This window comes from Cucurbita pepo, chromosome LG14 (genome assembly GCF_002806865.2).
Source record: "Cucurbita pepo subsp. pepo cultivar mu-cu-16 chromosome LG14, ASM280686v2, whole genome shotgun sequence".
Lineage (NCBI taxonomy): Eukaryota > Viridiplantae > Streptophyta > Magnoliopsida > Cucurbitales > Cucurbitaceae > Cucurbita > Cucurbita pepo.
In genome coordinates this window covers 7,584,660-7,597,824 of record NC_036651.1, presented here as the reverse complement: position 1 = coordinate 7,597,824, position 13,165 = coordinate 7,584,660, and the positions used below count along the sequence as shown (strand labels likewise).

At 35.8% G+C, this 13,165-nt stretch overlaps 1 protein-coding gene across 2 annotated transcripts; it reads right to left on the bottom strand.

Annotated features, from left to right (window-relative positions):
• Positions 1-671: 671 nt before the first annotated feature.
• LOC111810299 (BOI-related E3 ubiquitin-protein ligase 1-like) lies at positions 672-2,329 on the bottom strand. 2 transcript variants are annotated; one of them, XM_023696992.1, is made up of 4 exons: positions 1,897-2,329; positions 1,693-1,814; positions 1,287-1,604; positions 672-1,200 (listed from the first exon to the last, which is right to left on the bottom strand). In XM_023696992.1, exons 1-4 carry the CDS (start codon positions 1,913-1,915, stop codon positions 700-702), a joined length of 960 nt encoding a protein of 319 aa, XP_023552760.1. In that variant the 5' UTR covers positions 1,916-2,329; the 3' UTR covers positions 672-699. The 2 variants fall into 2 exon arrangements, with proteins under 2 accessions (XP_023552760.1, XP_023552759.1); XM_023696991.1 differs by having other exon boundaries at positions 1,287-1,600; positions 1,897-2,328.
• Between the last annotated feature and the right edge of the window lie 10,836 nt (positions 2,330-13,165).

The following is a 13,165-nucleotide window of genomic DNA, read 5'->3' as shown; positions in this document are numbered from 1 at the left end:
TATATATACTTTTTAAAATTTTTATTATTATTTTAAAAAATTAATTTTGTATTGGAAATATAAAAAAGACAGTGGCATGTGCATTGCACATGCATCATGCTCTTTCAACCTACTTCTTAATTCATCTCTCTCCACCCATTATTATTTTAAATAACTCATTTAAAAATTAGGTTAAATTATAAAATTAATAGATTAATTAAAGTTTTCTAGATCTATGAATAAATCATCCTCGTGGGTCGGGATGGGTTCGAGCTAAAGAAATAATGTCACTCGATCATTATCAAATTGTCTGTAATCGTTTTCGATTCGTGAGAATCCCAATAGAGCGTTTTCTAGTTCTAATAAGCCATGAACTATATCAAAATTATTTTTAACGAGTTTTTAAAGTAACCCATTTTTTTAATCGGGTTCGAGTATAGACTAAAAGTTAATTTGAAAGTTTAAGGACGCATTAGAAATTTTTAGAATTTTGACAATAAAATAAATGGGACGAGAAATTATTTATAAAATAAAAGAATTTATATTTCAAAATATATTCCAAGAAAAATAAAGAGAAAAAACAAAATGTGGTGTTTTTGTTTTTTTTGTTTTTTTTTAATTTTTAATAAATATTTATATATATATATTTTTTGGTAATTCTTTGTTGGGTTTTACCATTGGGCCTGGGGGAGTTAGAATTGGGCCTTGAACCAATGGGCCTCAAGAGAGATAAACTTCAACACTGGAATTCCTCAAGGCCCGACAAAGCGGACACGTGCGAACCACGTGATCGCAAACCGTACAGATGCAGAAGTGTCGACACGGCAACAAAACCACCGACGCGACTCGCTTCCGACACGCTTTACAACTCGGTCCAGACTCGGCGATGACTCGGTCCGGGTCAACGTAACCCGACTCCGCATCCTCCGCCGTGCAGTCTCCTCCTCCGCCGATTCCGGCGCCCTTCATTATCGCCTGCTGCAGCTGAGCCTGAAGCGTTGCTGCCGCTGCCTCCTCCGCTCTCGCCTTTTCTTGCCACGCCTGCGCCTCCATACTCAGCCTGGCGGCGCGTGCTTCCAACTCCGCGTGGCGACGCGTAGCCTTCTCCACTTCCACTTCCTTCTCCCTTAACCTCCTCACCGCCGTTGCCTCCACCGCCCCCAACAATTCCCGGTAGTGCCTATGCCGTTTCTCCGCCAACGCCCGCCGGAGCTCTTCCTCCTAATAAAATAAAATAAAAAAAAAAAAAAAATCAAAACTTTCTTCTTTATCTCAACAAATTCCATCTGGATTTTCCAAATCCATACCTGGGCTTGAAGGAATTGGTCAATTTCATCACGTTGCCCTTTGATTTGAGACGAAAAGTCATTGGAGATGAAAACAGAGGAAGAGAGAGAAACAAGATTATCATCATTCCGCGGCGGCGGGTGGTGGTGGGGATTAAGTCCTTGGTCGCCGGAAGACAACCGGAGTCCGGTGGATACGACATTGGAAGGATGGTGGTGGTTATGAAGCTGAGAAAGATCAATAATCTGAGGTTGAAAACAGAGGGGATTGATGATCGGAGCTGAAACAGAGACATCTCTTCCTCGTTTCCTTAAATTACTCAAATAATTCCCATCTGACTTCCAAATTCAAAACCCATCATCAAAATCGCTTCAATTTCAATGGGTCAATACAAAAAAACTCATACAAACTGAAATTCAAACCAACCTCCATTGTTGAACAGAGCATGAGAGTGTTCAAGATCTCCTCCTCCTCCTCCTCCTCCTCCGCCGCCGCCTCCGCCCGGCTGAGGCTGCAATGAATAATCATGGCCGGAATCTTGAATGTTTCTGCAAATTCCAGAGAACAAGCTTGAGAAAAAGCGGATTAAGAAACAGAACAGAGGAAAACAGAGAGGGAAATTTAAGGAACCTGTTATGGAGAAGAACATTGGAAGGGTATTGAGCTTGAACAGCCATTGAAATGAATCAATGAGAGAGAGAGAGAGAGTTTCAGAGAAGGATTTATGGAAGCAATAATGAAACGTATAAGGGAAAAAGATATAAAGGGAGAGGCTTTCTAGAGAGAGAAATAGAAGGAGAGAGGGAGGCAAGAACAATAAAGTCTACCACAGAAGAAGCATGAAACAAAGACACAAGGCGGACTCTTCAATGACAGACTTCAAAAAAAAAAAAAAATAATAAATAAAAACAATAGGACAACATTTATAATGAATTTGTATCGCCACCGTGAAGGGTGGTTTCCGGCGACTGAGCCACCGTCATCGGTGGTTGAGAGGAATGAAAGTAAAGAGAAAGAAAATTGGGAGAGAAGCACTTATATGCGTCTCTCTCTCTCTCTCCCAATATAATATTTTATTTAAAGAAAATCAATTACTTTAATTATAATCCTATATATATAATTAAGTGTATTTATGTATAAATACTATTAATTATATATCTTACTATTTTCATCTTTTATTATTTATATTATTTAATTCGTCTCGTAAATGGTTACAATAGGTTGGTCGTACTCGGATTCTATTGTCATGGCTAAGTTTAAGGGCATGGCTCTGATACCATGTTAGATGAACATGACTCTCCACAATGGTATGATATTGTCGACTTTGAGCATAAGTTCTCATGACTTTGCTTTGGGCTTCCCTAGAAGGCCTCGTACCAATGAAGATAGTATTATTTGATTATAAACTCATGATCATTCCCTGATGGGACTTTCGTCCAACGTAAGAAAGATTGAGACTTATTGTCTAAAAATTGTTTTGATATCTAAAATGAATGAGAGTGTAGACTCAAAATTATAATCTTCTACGTAAAGGAGCTGGAATAACTCAAAAAGAGAGTGACACCTAGCCATTGAGAGCGTTGGTTGTTATTGGAGAACATAGCTGGGTCGGGTGGAATGTAAAGAAATAGAAATAGCATGCATTCTCCTTATTCGATACTAAGATGTTCGTCGTATCATCGATCTGGATTTCTAATGACTTAGAAAATAGGTCAATCTCGATAACACCGCCTTTTTCTTCTCGAGAATCTTCTCTTATGGCCTCCAACTCCCGCTTGGACCAAAATTCAAACATAACCTCCTTTATAATCTATTGTGAAATCCCACATCGATTGGAGAGAAGAACGAAACATTCCTTATAACTGTCTAGAAACCTTTCTCTAACAGATTTGTTTTAAAAACCATGAGGCTGATGACGATACATAACGAGCCAAAGTGGACAATATCTTCTAGCAATGAAGAAATTAATCGGATCAGAGCCAGTCACCGACCAGTACGAGACACTAATCGGAGTAGGGCTAAACTCTCTCTATAATAGACGCGTTTTAAAACCGTGAGACTAACGACGATACATATAAGACCAAAGTAGACAATATCTGTCAGCAGTGTGATTCAAGCAGAGCGATCCAGTTCTAGGCTTGCCAACCCTACAAAGTTTCAACATGCTAATACTTTCCATTTCGTCAAGCCTCGAACCTATGCTCCTTTTTCCTATTTGTTATCTACTTTTGATAAATGTCTTAAAAAATCAATTCAAGTTTTGAAAACAAAAAAAAAAAAAAAAAAATTATATTTAGAATTTGACGGACCATTCAAATATTTTCTTAAGAATAAGAAGAAAAGTAAACTCAGTGTAGAAACAATGAAAAAATTAACTAGGTTAAAACTAAAAACCAGATAACTATCGAACAATCAATTTGATATCAAATGGCTATCGAACAATCAACTTGATATCAAATCTACGAAGTTCGTATAGATCGAGATAAGAATTGATATCAACTAATGAAAGAGAGAAGTGCTTGGAATAGCATCTCTCATTTGGTCTTTTGCTTAAACCCCACAAAAGCAAACCCTCTCTCTTTCTTTCTCTATTAACCCTTTTGTTTTCTTCTTCCATTCTCTTTCACACCACAAGACAACCTTTCATTTTCTCCTCTTATGCATCCTCTCTTTTGCCTTTTCTCTTTAATGCTTTCTACCCCTTTTTTTTTCCCTATCAAAGTTTTAAAGGGCTAAGAAACGACCTCTTAACTTTCTCCCCACGCCTAGTTACTTTCATATAGACATGACAAATTCTGCCTATAACTACGAACAGCTAGGACGGAGGAGAACGTTTCTATCTTTCTTTTGAAGCGTCTATTTCAAAAATTGTAGATGTGTAACAGCCCAGACCCACCGCTAGCCGATATTGTCATCTTTGGACTTTCCCTTATAAAGGGTATTTCGTTCTCCTCCCAACTCGGATATCACAAGATGTCTATCTGACCCATGTTTGAATTTTTTTTTTTTTTTAGTGAAATTCATAAATAATAAATAATTTTAAAGATCAGCTATCTCGATATATTAAAAAATGATAAAATAATTGAAAAAGATGTAGAATACTAGAATTTTCTTTTCGAGGACAAATAATGAAATTCCGTGTAGGGTCGGGATGAAGAAGGCTTACTTATTCTCATNCTAAAAAAAAAAAAAAAAAAAATTATATTTAGAATTTGACGGACCATTCAAATATTTTCTTAAGAATAAGAAGAAAAGTAAACTCAGTGTAGAAACAATGAAAAAATTAACTAGGTTAAAACTAAAAACCAGATAACTATCGAACAATCAATTTGATATCAAATGGCTATCGAACAATCAACTTGATATCAAATCTACGAAGTTCGTATAGATCGAGATAAGAATTGATATCAACTAATGAAAGAGAGAAGTGCTTGGAATAGCATCTCTCATTTGGTCTTTTGCTTAAACCCCACAAAAGCAAACCCTCTCTCTTTCTTTCTCTATTAACCCTTTTGTTTTCTTCTTCCATTCTCTTTCACACCACAAGACAACCTTTCATTTTCTCCTCTTATGCATCCTCTCTTTTGCCTTTTCTCTTTAATGCTTTCTACCCCTTTTTTTTTCCCTATCAAAGTTTTAAAGGGCTAAGAAACGACCTCTTAACTTTCTCCCCACGCCTAGTTACTTTCATATAGACATGACAAATTCTGCCTATAACTACGAACAGCTAGGACGGAGGAGAACGTTTCTATCTTTCTTTTGAAGCGTCTATTTCAAAAATTGTAGATGTGTAACAGCCCAGACCCACCGCTAGCCGATATTGTCATCTTTGGACTTTCCCTTATAAAGGGTATTTCGTTCTCCTCCCAACTCGGATATCACAAGATGTCTATCTGACCCATGTTTGAATTTTTTTTTTTTTTTAGTGAAATTCATAAATAATAAATAATTTTAAAGATCAGCTATCTCGATATATTAAAAAATGATAAAATAATTGAAAAAGATGTAGAATACTAGAATTTTCTTTTCGAGGACAAATAATGAAATTCCGTGTAGGGTCGGGATGAAGAAGGCTTACTTATTCTCATCTAGCCTCGATGTAATCCTATTTTTTTTTTTTTTTTTTTTTGAAAACTCTATTTTCTTTTGCTATAATATACAATAAATAAATAAATTTAGGTAAGTAGGACAAAAATTGAGGTAGGTATTATTAGTAGCATTGAAATATTTATTCATTATTAATTTTAAATAAATCATAAAAACCCTTTTTTTTGTTCTCTCTACCTATACTGTAAGCTATTTTCTCGGGTGTATATGGGTTGAGTCAGAGAAATCTTTTCAACCAACTCGAAATTTCAGGTTGGTTAGGTTGGTGGCTCGAACAACCTGAATAGAGTTCACAACCGAACCCTCTATTTTAGAGCTGGGAGGATTGACCCGAAAAACATGTTATATTAATAACTAAAATCTCATAAAACTGAAATATCAAACATTCACAAGACACAATATATCACTAACATCGGTTACAACGTTAGGTTCGATTGTAACCCTATTTTTTCAGGTCGGTCGGGTTGACCAAACCAAGACAATGTCAACCCGCATACCGACTCGAATTTTTTATTTTCTAAAAATTCCAGTTGGGTTGTCTGAGTTGATCGGGCTATTAGGTCATACCAAAACCTCGAGATAATAATAATGGATGGAAAATGCAATAAATTCATAATTATAAATTTATTTGATAGAATTAATTATTAATTAAGTTTTGGATGAACCTGACGAATTGGTTGACCTTTTAAAAATTGATATATATGAAGGATGTGTAGATGTACCAAATTCAATAAAAGGGTAGTGGTGGTTTTCTTTTGGTTTAATTAAAACCTTTGAAAATAACCTAATTATTGAAATTATTTATTTATTTTTAAATAAAAAAAGACGGGGAAATGAGAATTCGAACGTTAAACCTCTAATTTAATCGAGATTAGATGTCTGAGTGAGTTTAATAATCATGATTATCATGAACGCAAACAAACGTTTAATCATTCTAAAAATAAAGATTGATTCTCGTGATCTATTAGAATATATGGTTGATAAGTGATAGATTATCCCATATTCCGTCCATAAAGAAACAAATTGAAAAACAAAAAAGGACAAATCCTCATGAATCATCATCAAATCAAAAGGAATCGACGAGAAAAATGAGGTTGAATGTGAATGAGAAATTTGAACAACGAATAAGAATATTGAGCCATATTTTGAAGTTATCTATGATACGAGAAATGGCATGGTCGGGTGTGTTTGAATTGACTTTTCAATTGTTTAGTTTTGAAAAAGAATTCGTTTAACGAGATGTGTAATGTAATCGTTTATAATAACTTCAGCGATGGATCGTCGAAGTGGTCGTTGGTTACTAGTCTTCAACTCTAGTTGCTAACCACTAGTCGTTGTTGATGCCAAGATTGAGGATCGAGGACTAGGAATTGGGAGCAACATTTGGTGGCCAATAACTAGGGCCAATGATTGAGTCGGAGACGGATAACCACCGACCACTTCGATGAATGCAATCGATGAATGAGGATCGAGACCAACATCTAGAGGTTGATGACTAGAGCCAATGATTGAGTCAGGGTTCGATAGCCACCAACCACTTCAACGAATGTGATTGCTGAATGGGGACTAGTACTAGCATTTGATGGTCGAGGATTAGTGCTGATGATCGAGTTACAGACAGGTAACCACCAACCACTTCAACAAATGCAATTGGTGACCGGAGATTGTGAGTAGTGAACGAGACTGAGAATCAATAATCGAGACCACTACCCACCAGTGACTACCACGGTCAATGGTTGTAGTCTTCGGGTCTCGACTGTTGTTCACTAATCACCGCTCTCTCATCTTTCTTGTTGGCCATCATCCTTGACGATTAAGATTGGGGATTACGACCAAATCCAAGAACTAATGACCCGCAACCATTTTGGTGACTAGCAATTGGTGATCGTGAAAAATGTCACCAAAATTAAGTTTCAATTCTTAATACATAACGTTTTAGTCTCTATAGTTCATAAACAAATTTGATCATCGATCAGTTTATAGATCTACACGTGCAAGAAGTTTCATTAAATGTTAAAATATCATTCTGGTCTCCATACTTTAGCGTACTTTCCATAAATCTTAGATTTTGGTGTCAGAGCCCGATATTGGGCAGTGTGCCAACGAAGACGCTGGCTCCTAAGGGGGTGGATAGTGAAATCTCACATCGATCGAGGAAGGGAATGAAGCATAACATGAGGTTGACGACTATACGTAACGGTCTAAAGTAGACAATATCTGTTAGCCATCAGGCAGCGTGCCAACGAGGACGTTGGGCCATCAATGGGGTTGAATTGTGAAATCCTACATCAGTTGGAGAGGAGAACGAAACATAACATGAGAGAGATGACGATATATAACAAGCTAAAGCGGACAAACCGGTAACCATAAATTATTAATTTTGGCTTCACTTGAAATATTTGACTTTGTGTAGCCTAGATGCTCACTCATCCCTGTCCTCCACCACCACCCTCTAGCAAGATTTGGTCCTAATTACAAACTCTTAAGCCTAACCACACTACCAAACAAATTATCTTATCTAGTTCGTGTATTAGCTACTGAGCCATCACCCGAAAGGTACGAAGTTTAACGATTGATTAGCCACTTAAAAGACTTAACGACTTATACCTAATCAATGGATCGCTACTAAACGATAAAGAACAAAAACAGGTTTGATTCATACGAAAATGTTCAAACCGTAAATAGTGCAATCAGTAAAATATAGTTGACCTAAGTTGGAGGGGCTACAGAGTACGGTGCGTGGAAGGGCTACAGAATATAATTCATTCAATCAAGTCAATAGTTGAAAAACTTATTTGGTTGGCGTAAGCTGAAGTCACTATAGTCCTTTGATATTAGCTTAAAACTGCCCCTTGAAATCTAATTCTACCCGAGTTCTACTATGAAACTTAATTAATTAAAAAGAAATAGATTTTAATTTTTTTTGAGTTCAACCACTAAAACCCGTTAAATTATTCATGTTTTGGTTACCCAATTCAAATAACTTTGACGTAATTCCTACCTCTAAACTTTTAATAATTTTATTTTGATCCTCGCTCATTGAGAGATCCCACGTTGGTATGGAAACCTCTCTGTAATGTATGCGTTTTAGAACCGTGAGGCTGATGGGGATATGTAACGGATCAAAGCGGATAATATCTACTAGTGGTGGACTTGAGCTCTTACAAATGATATTCGAGCCCGACATCGAGCGGTTACGTGTTTTTATATTTTAACCTAAAAATTATTTAGAAGGAAATAATGATGCGAATGTGGATTAAAATGGGATTGTTTCTATGGTCCACCACCACATGAGGAGCCATCTGACGAAAAGATCACCACCGTTGAAGTCATCAATCAGAAAACTCCAAAAAAAAGGATCAAATTTTAATTCTCATCACAGTTTAAGAGAGTATAAATGAAGGGTCATAATTGCACGAAAAGAGTGGACCCTATTGATCAAACGGATCACAGCATAGGTCTCATGGCATTTATGATGGTACTGCCCCCATCACATCATACGCATTTATTTTCTCCAACAAAAACAAATGTTATTTATTATATATTATATAGTATTTGAGGTGTTTTTCTTTAAGCCTACTTGTCCATGAAAATGAGCTAATATGAAGGAGATATAAATATATTTAATATAATTTAGGTTTGAATATGGCCTTTACTCTATTTTATTTTATTAAATTCCCAAAATATTTTACTTACTTTCCATATAGGTATTGTCTCGGCAATGATCACGCTACCTACTTGTTCTGTGAGATCCCACATTGGTTGGAGAGAGGAACGAAACGTTTCTTATAAGGGTGTGGAAACCTCTCCCTAGTAAATGCGTTTTAAAACCGTGAGAGAACAATATTTGTTAGTGGTGGATTTGAGCTGTTGCATGCAGGAGGTCATTGAACATAGTATTGCTCGAAGCTAAACACACTTAACTTTGGAGTTATTATCTATACCAACAAGATGAACATTCATTTTTTGTGATTCGAACATGAAGAACTCTAGAATTATGTGTGCTTAGATTGGAGCTATTTTTTTGAGCAATCTCCTAAGAATTTTCCGAAAAAATATGTGTGGGAAAAAAAACATACTAAAAAGACGTGTGTTGATATGTGGGAATAGTTTTTACTCTTAAAAACACTTCAAGGTAAGTAGAAAATATTATCATGTTGCAAGGAATGTAAGGAAATGTCGAGACAATAAAGTGGTGGATTCAAATTTCAAATCCTAAACAGTGAACGTTACACCAATTCCATTGAGTATTGATGGCTAAAAGTGTAACACTCACCCAAGGTCACTGCTAACAAATATTGTCCACTTTGGCCCGTTACGTATCGTTGTTAGTCTCACAATTTTAAAACGCGTCAACTAGGGAGAAGTTTCCATACGCTTATAAGAAATGTTTTGTTCCCCTCTCCAACCAACGTGGGATCTCACAAAAAGGATCTATGCAAGTGAATGTCGAGACAATCAAGTATCATATTCAAATTTAAAATTATGGGCAGTCCACTTTGGCCCGTTATGTATCGCTGTTAGTCTCACAATTTTAAAACGCGTCAACTAGGGAGAAGTTTCCACACGCTTATAAGAAATGTTTTGTTCCCCTCTCCAACCAGTGTGGGATCTCACAAAAATGATCTATGCAAGTGAATGTCGAGACAATCAAGTATCGTATTCAAATTTAAAATTATGGGCAGTCCACTTTGGCCCGTTATGTATCGCTGTTAGTCTCACAATTTTAAAACGCGTCAACTAGGGAGAAGTTTCCACACGCTTATAAGAAATGTTTTGTTCCCCTCTCCAACCAGTGTGGGATCTCACAAAAAGGATCTATGCAAGTGAATGTCGAGACAATCAAGTATCGTATTCAAATTTAAAATTATGGGCAGTCCACTTTGGCCCGTTATGTATCGCTGTTAGTCTCACAATTTTAAAACGCGTCAACTAGGGAGAAGTTTCCACACGCTTATAAGAAATGTTTTGTTCCCCTCTCCAACCAGTGTGGGATCTCACAAAAAGGATCTATGCAAGTGAATGTCGAGACAATCAAGTATCGTATTCAAATTTAAAATTATGGGCAGTCCACTTTGGCCCGTTATGTATCGCTGTTAGTCTCACAATTTTAAAACGCGTCAACTAGGGAGAAGTTTCCACACGCTTATAAGAAATGTTTTGTTCCCCTCTCCAACCAGTGTGGGATCTCACAAAAAGGATCTATGCAAGTGAATGTCGGGACAATCAAGTATCGTATTCAAATTTAAAATCCTGGGCAGTAGTCGTTACACCAATTCCATTCACTATCAATCGTTTTAAAAGGTCAAAAATTTTAGGCCGAGCTCGATGGCTATAGATTTCGTTTTGGAAAAAGGAGTTTTGGACGTCATTGGGGACCATATGGAAAGGGAATCAAAGACAAGAAGGGTTGGCATTATGTTTTTGAAATGAATTGAGTGGTAATGTTGATTGCCAAACCCAATTGACTTTGTATACATTATGTTCATATTTATATTATAAAGTTTTGAATATACAAATCATAATAAATGATAAGTCCTCTCTTTCCCATCTTACAAAGATGTATGCCAACACACCCATTAATTTCATAATTCAATATTTCACATTCTTAGCTTTATTTTAATCTATCTTTTTCACGTTGAGTGAAGCAATTGTCACTTTCATACTCTCTCGACATTGAGTAAATGAGCGATATATGAATGAACCGAGACCACATCTGAATGAAAGCGATTCTTAGAGAAAATGAAAGTTACTACTTGTACGAAAGAAGCGTATCTTTCTTTTCGGTAGCTCAGTTATAGAAACTTTATAGTGGAGTGTGTTTTGCTTGAAGCAATTGTATAGAAAATTTTCTAGGATGCATGTGAGTGAGGACAAAACATGTTGGATTTCGAATCCACGTTAGAGGGGAATGTCATGCGTTCGAGAGCAATGGGTAAGATTTATATATAATTTTACATCTAAAGAAGATCAATGAGGACAAAGCACGATTCCTAAGATGCATGTGAGTGAGTACAAAACATGTTGGAAAAACTCCTGCTGGATATCGAATCCACATCGCAGGGGAATGTCATGTGTTTGAGAGTAACGGGTAAGATTTATATATAATTTTACATCTAAAGACGACCAATGAGGACAAAGCATGTTGACCCATATTGGATTCTGAATCCAACGTCGCATAGGAATGCCATGTGTTTGTAGAGAGGAACACTAATAACTCGAGAGTAACCGGTATGATTTATATATAATTTTACATCCAAAGATGACCAATTCGAACATAACTCAGTAAACAAAAAACACTCGTTATTATCTCAAATGTTAATAATATTTCAATATTTCGAACTAAAAAGTCAACAAACGACACAAACGAAAAAAAAGTCAATATCTCGATATTTCAAAATGTTAAATAAATTAAAAGGATTGATTTTTTTTTTTCTTTTAACTCAATTATGAATTAATTAATGTAGGAAACAAAGGAATTTGAAAAATTAATATTCATAAACATTTTATTCAATGCCAACTTAGATTGATATAATTAAATGAAAAAAAAAATGCATTTTCCATTTTTTTTTTTTATGTGTATTCTATGTCACAACTTGTCATTCCATATGTAATGTGTAAATTAATTCCCAAAAATTCTATTAAATTAAAACCTTCCTAATCAATTTCTCTATTCTTGAGAGAGACATTTATTTTTTTAAACAAAAAAACTATAAAAACGCTCCGTTTTTCTATTTAATCTAAGACCGATTTTTTTGGGTCGGTCGGCACGTAGTTCAATATATAAAATAATGATGGTTCGATCCCAACGACTACTGAAATACAGATGCAAATTTAGCCTAAAGTTCAGGGGACGAAAGAAATAAAAGTTTTAATGTAATAGTCCAAGCCCACCATTAGTAGATATTGTCTGCTTTAACCCATTACGTATGACTATCAACTCACGATTTTAAAACTATAGAGAGATTTCCACGAATGTTTTGTTCCCCTACCCAGTGCACGGATCATTGTCAGCTTCACAGTTTTTAAACACGTCTACTAAGGAGAGGTTTTCACACCCTTACAAGGAATGTTTCGTTCACCTCTCCGACCAATCTCGGATCTTACCGTTTTCAATTAATTTTAATATGATATAGGTAAAAAAAATAAATATATGGCATCTATAAACTCGATTTTCTTTCTCTATAGGTCCCACAATAATTTTTTTTAGTTGTGGATACATGGAACTTGGTACAATTTTATTGAATGATATGATATTTTAGGGAAAGAAGAGAGGCGAAGGCATATGAATGGATTGGTTTGGCCAATTTTCCTTTAATTTTGAACACATAAATCTCAACCATCCTTATTAACATTCATATTTTGGTAATAAAACAAAGTCTTTGCCTTTGAAACCTTCCCAACATCATCCCCTTTTCTCACACCCATTTCAAAGCAATAAATTTTGTCAATAATTTTCTTTCCTTCCCCCTCGAAGTTGTTTTCTCGCTTCTTTACCCCTCGTTTTCGTATGTTAGTCTTATCATATTTGAAACTGTTTAAGTCTATGACTAGTAGATATTGTTTATTTTAGCTCGTTACGTATTACGGTCAGTCTCACAGTTTTAAAACGCGTCTACTAGGGAGAGGTTTCTCCTCTTTAACCGATGTGGGATCTCACAATACTATTATTAAAATAGCAGATGTGTTTTAAAAACCGTAGGGTAAGCTAGGGAAAGTCCAAAGAAGACAATATCTATTAACAATGGGTTTGTATCGTTATAAATGGTATCAGAGCCAGACACTAGGCGAT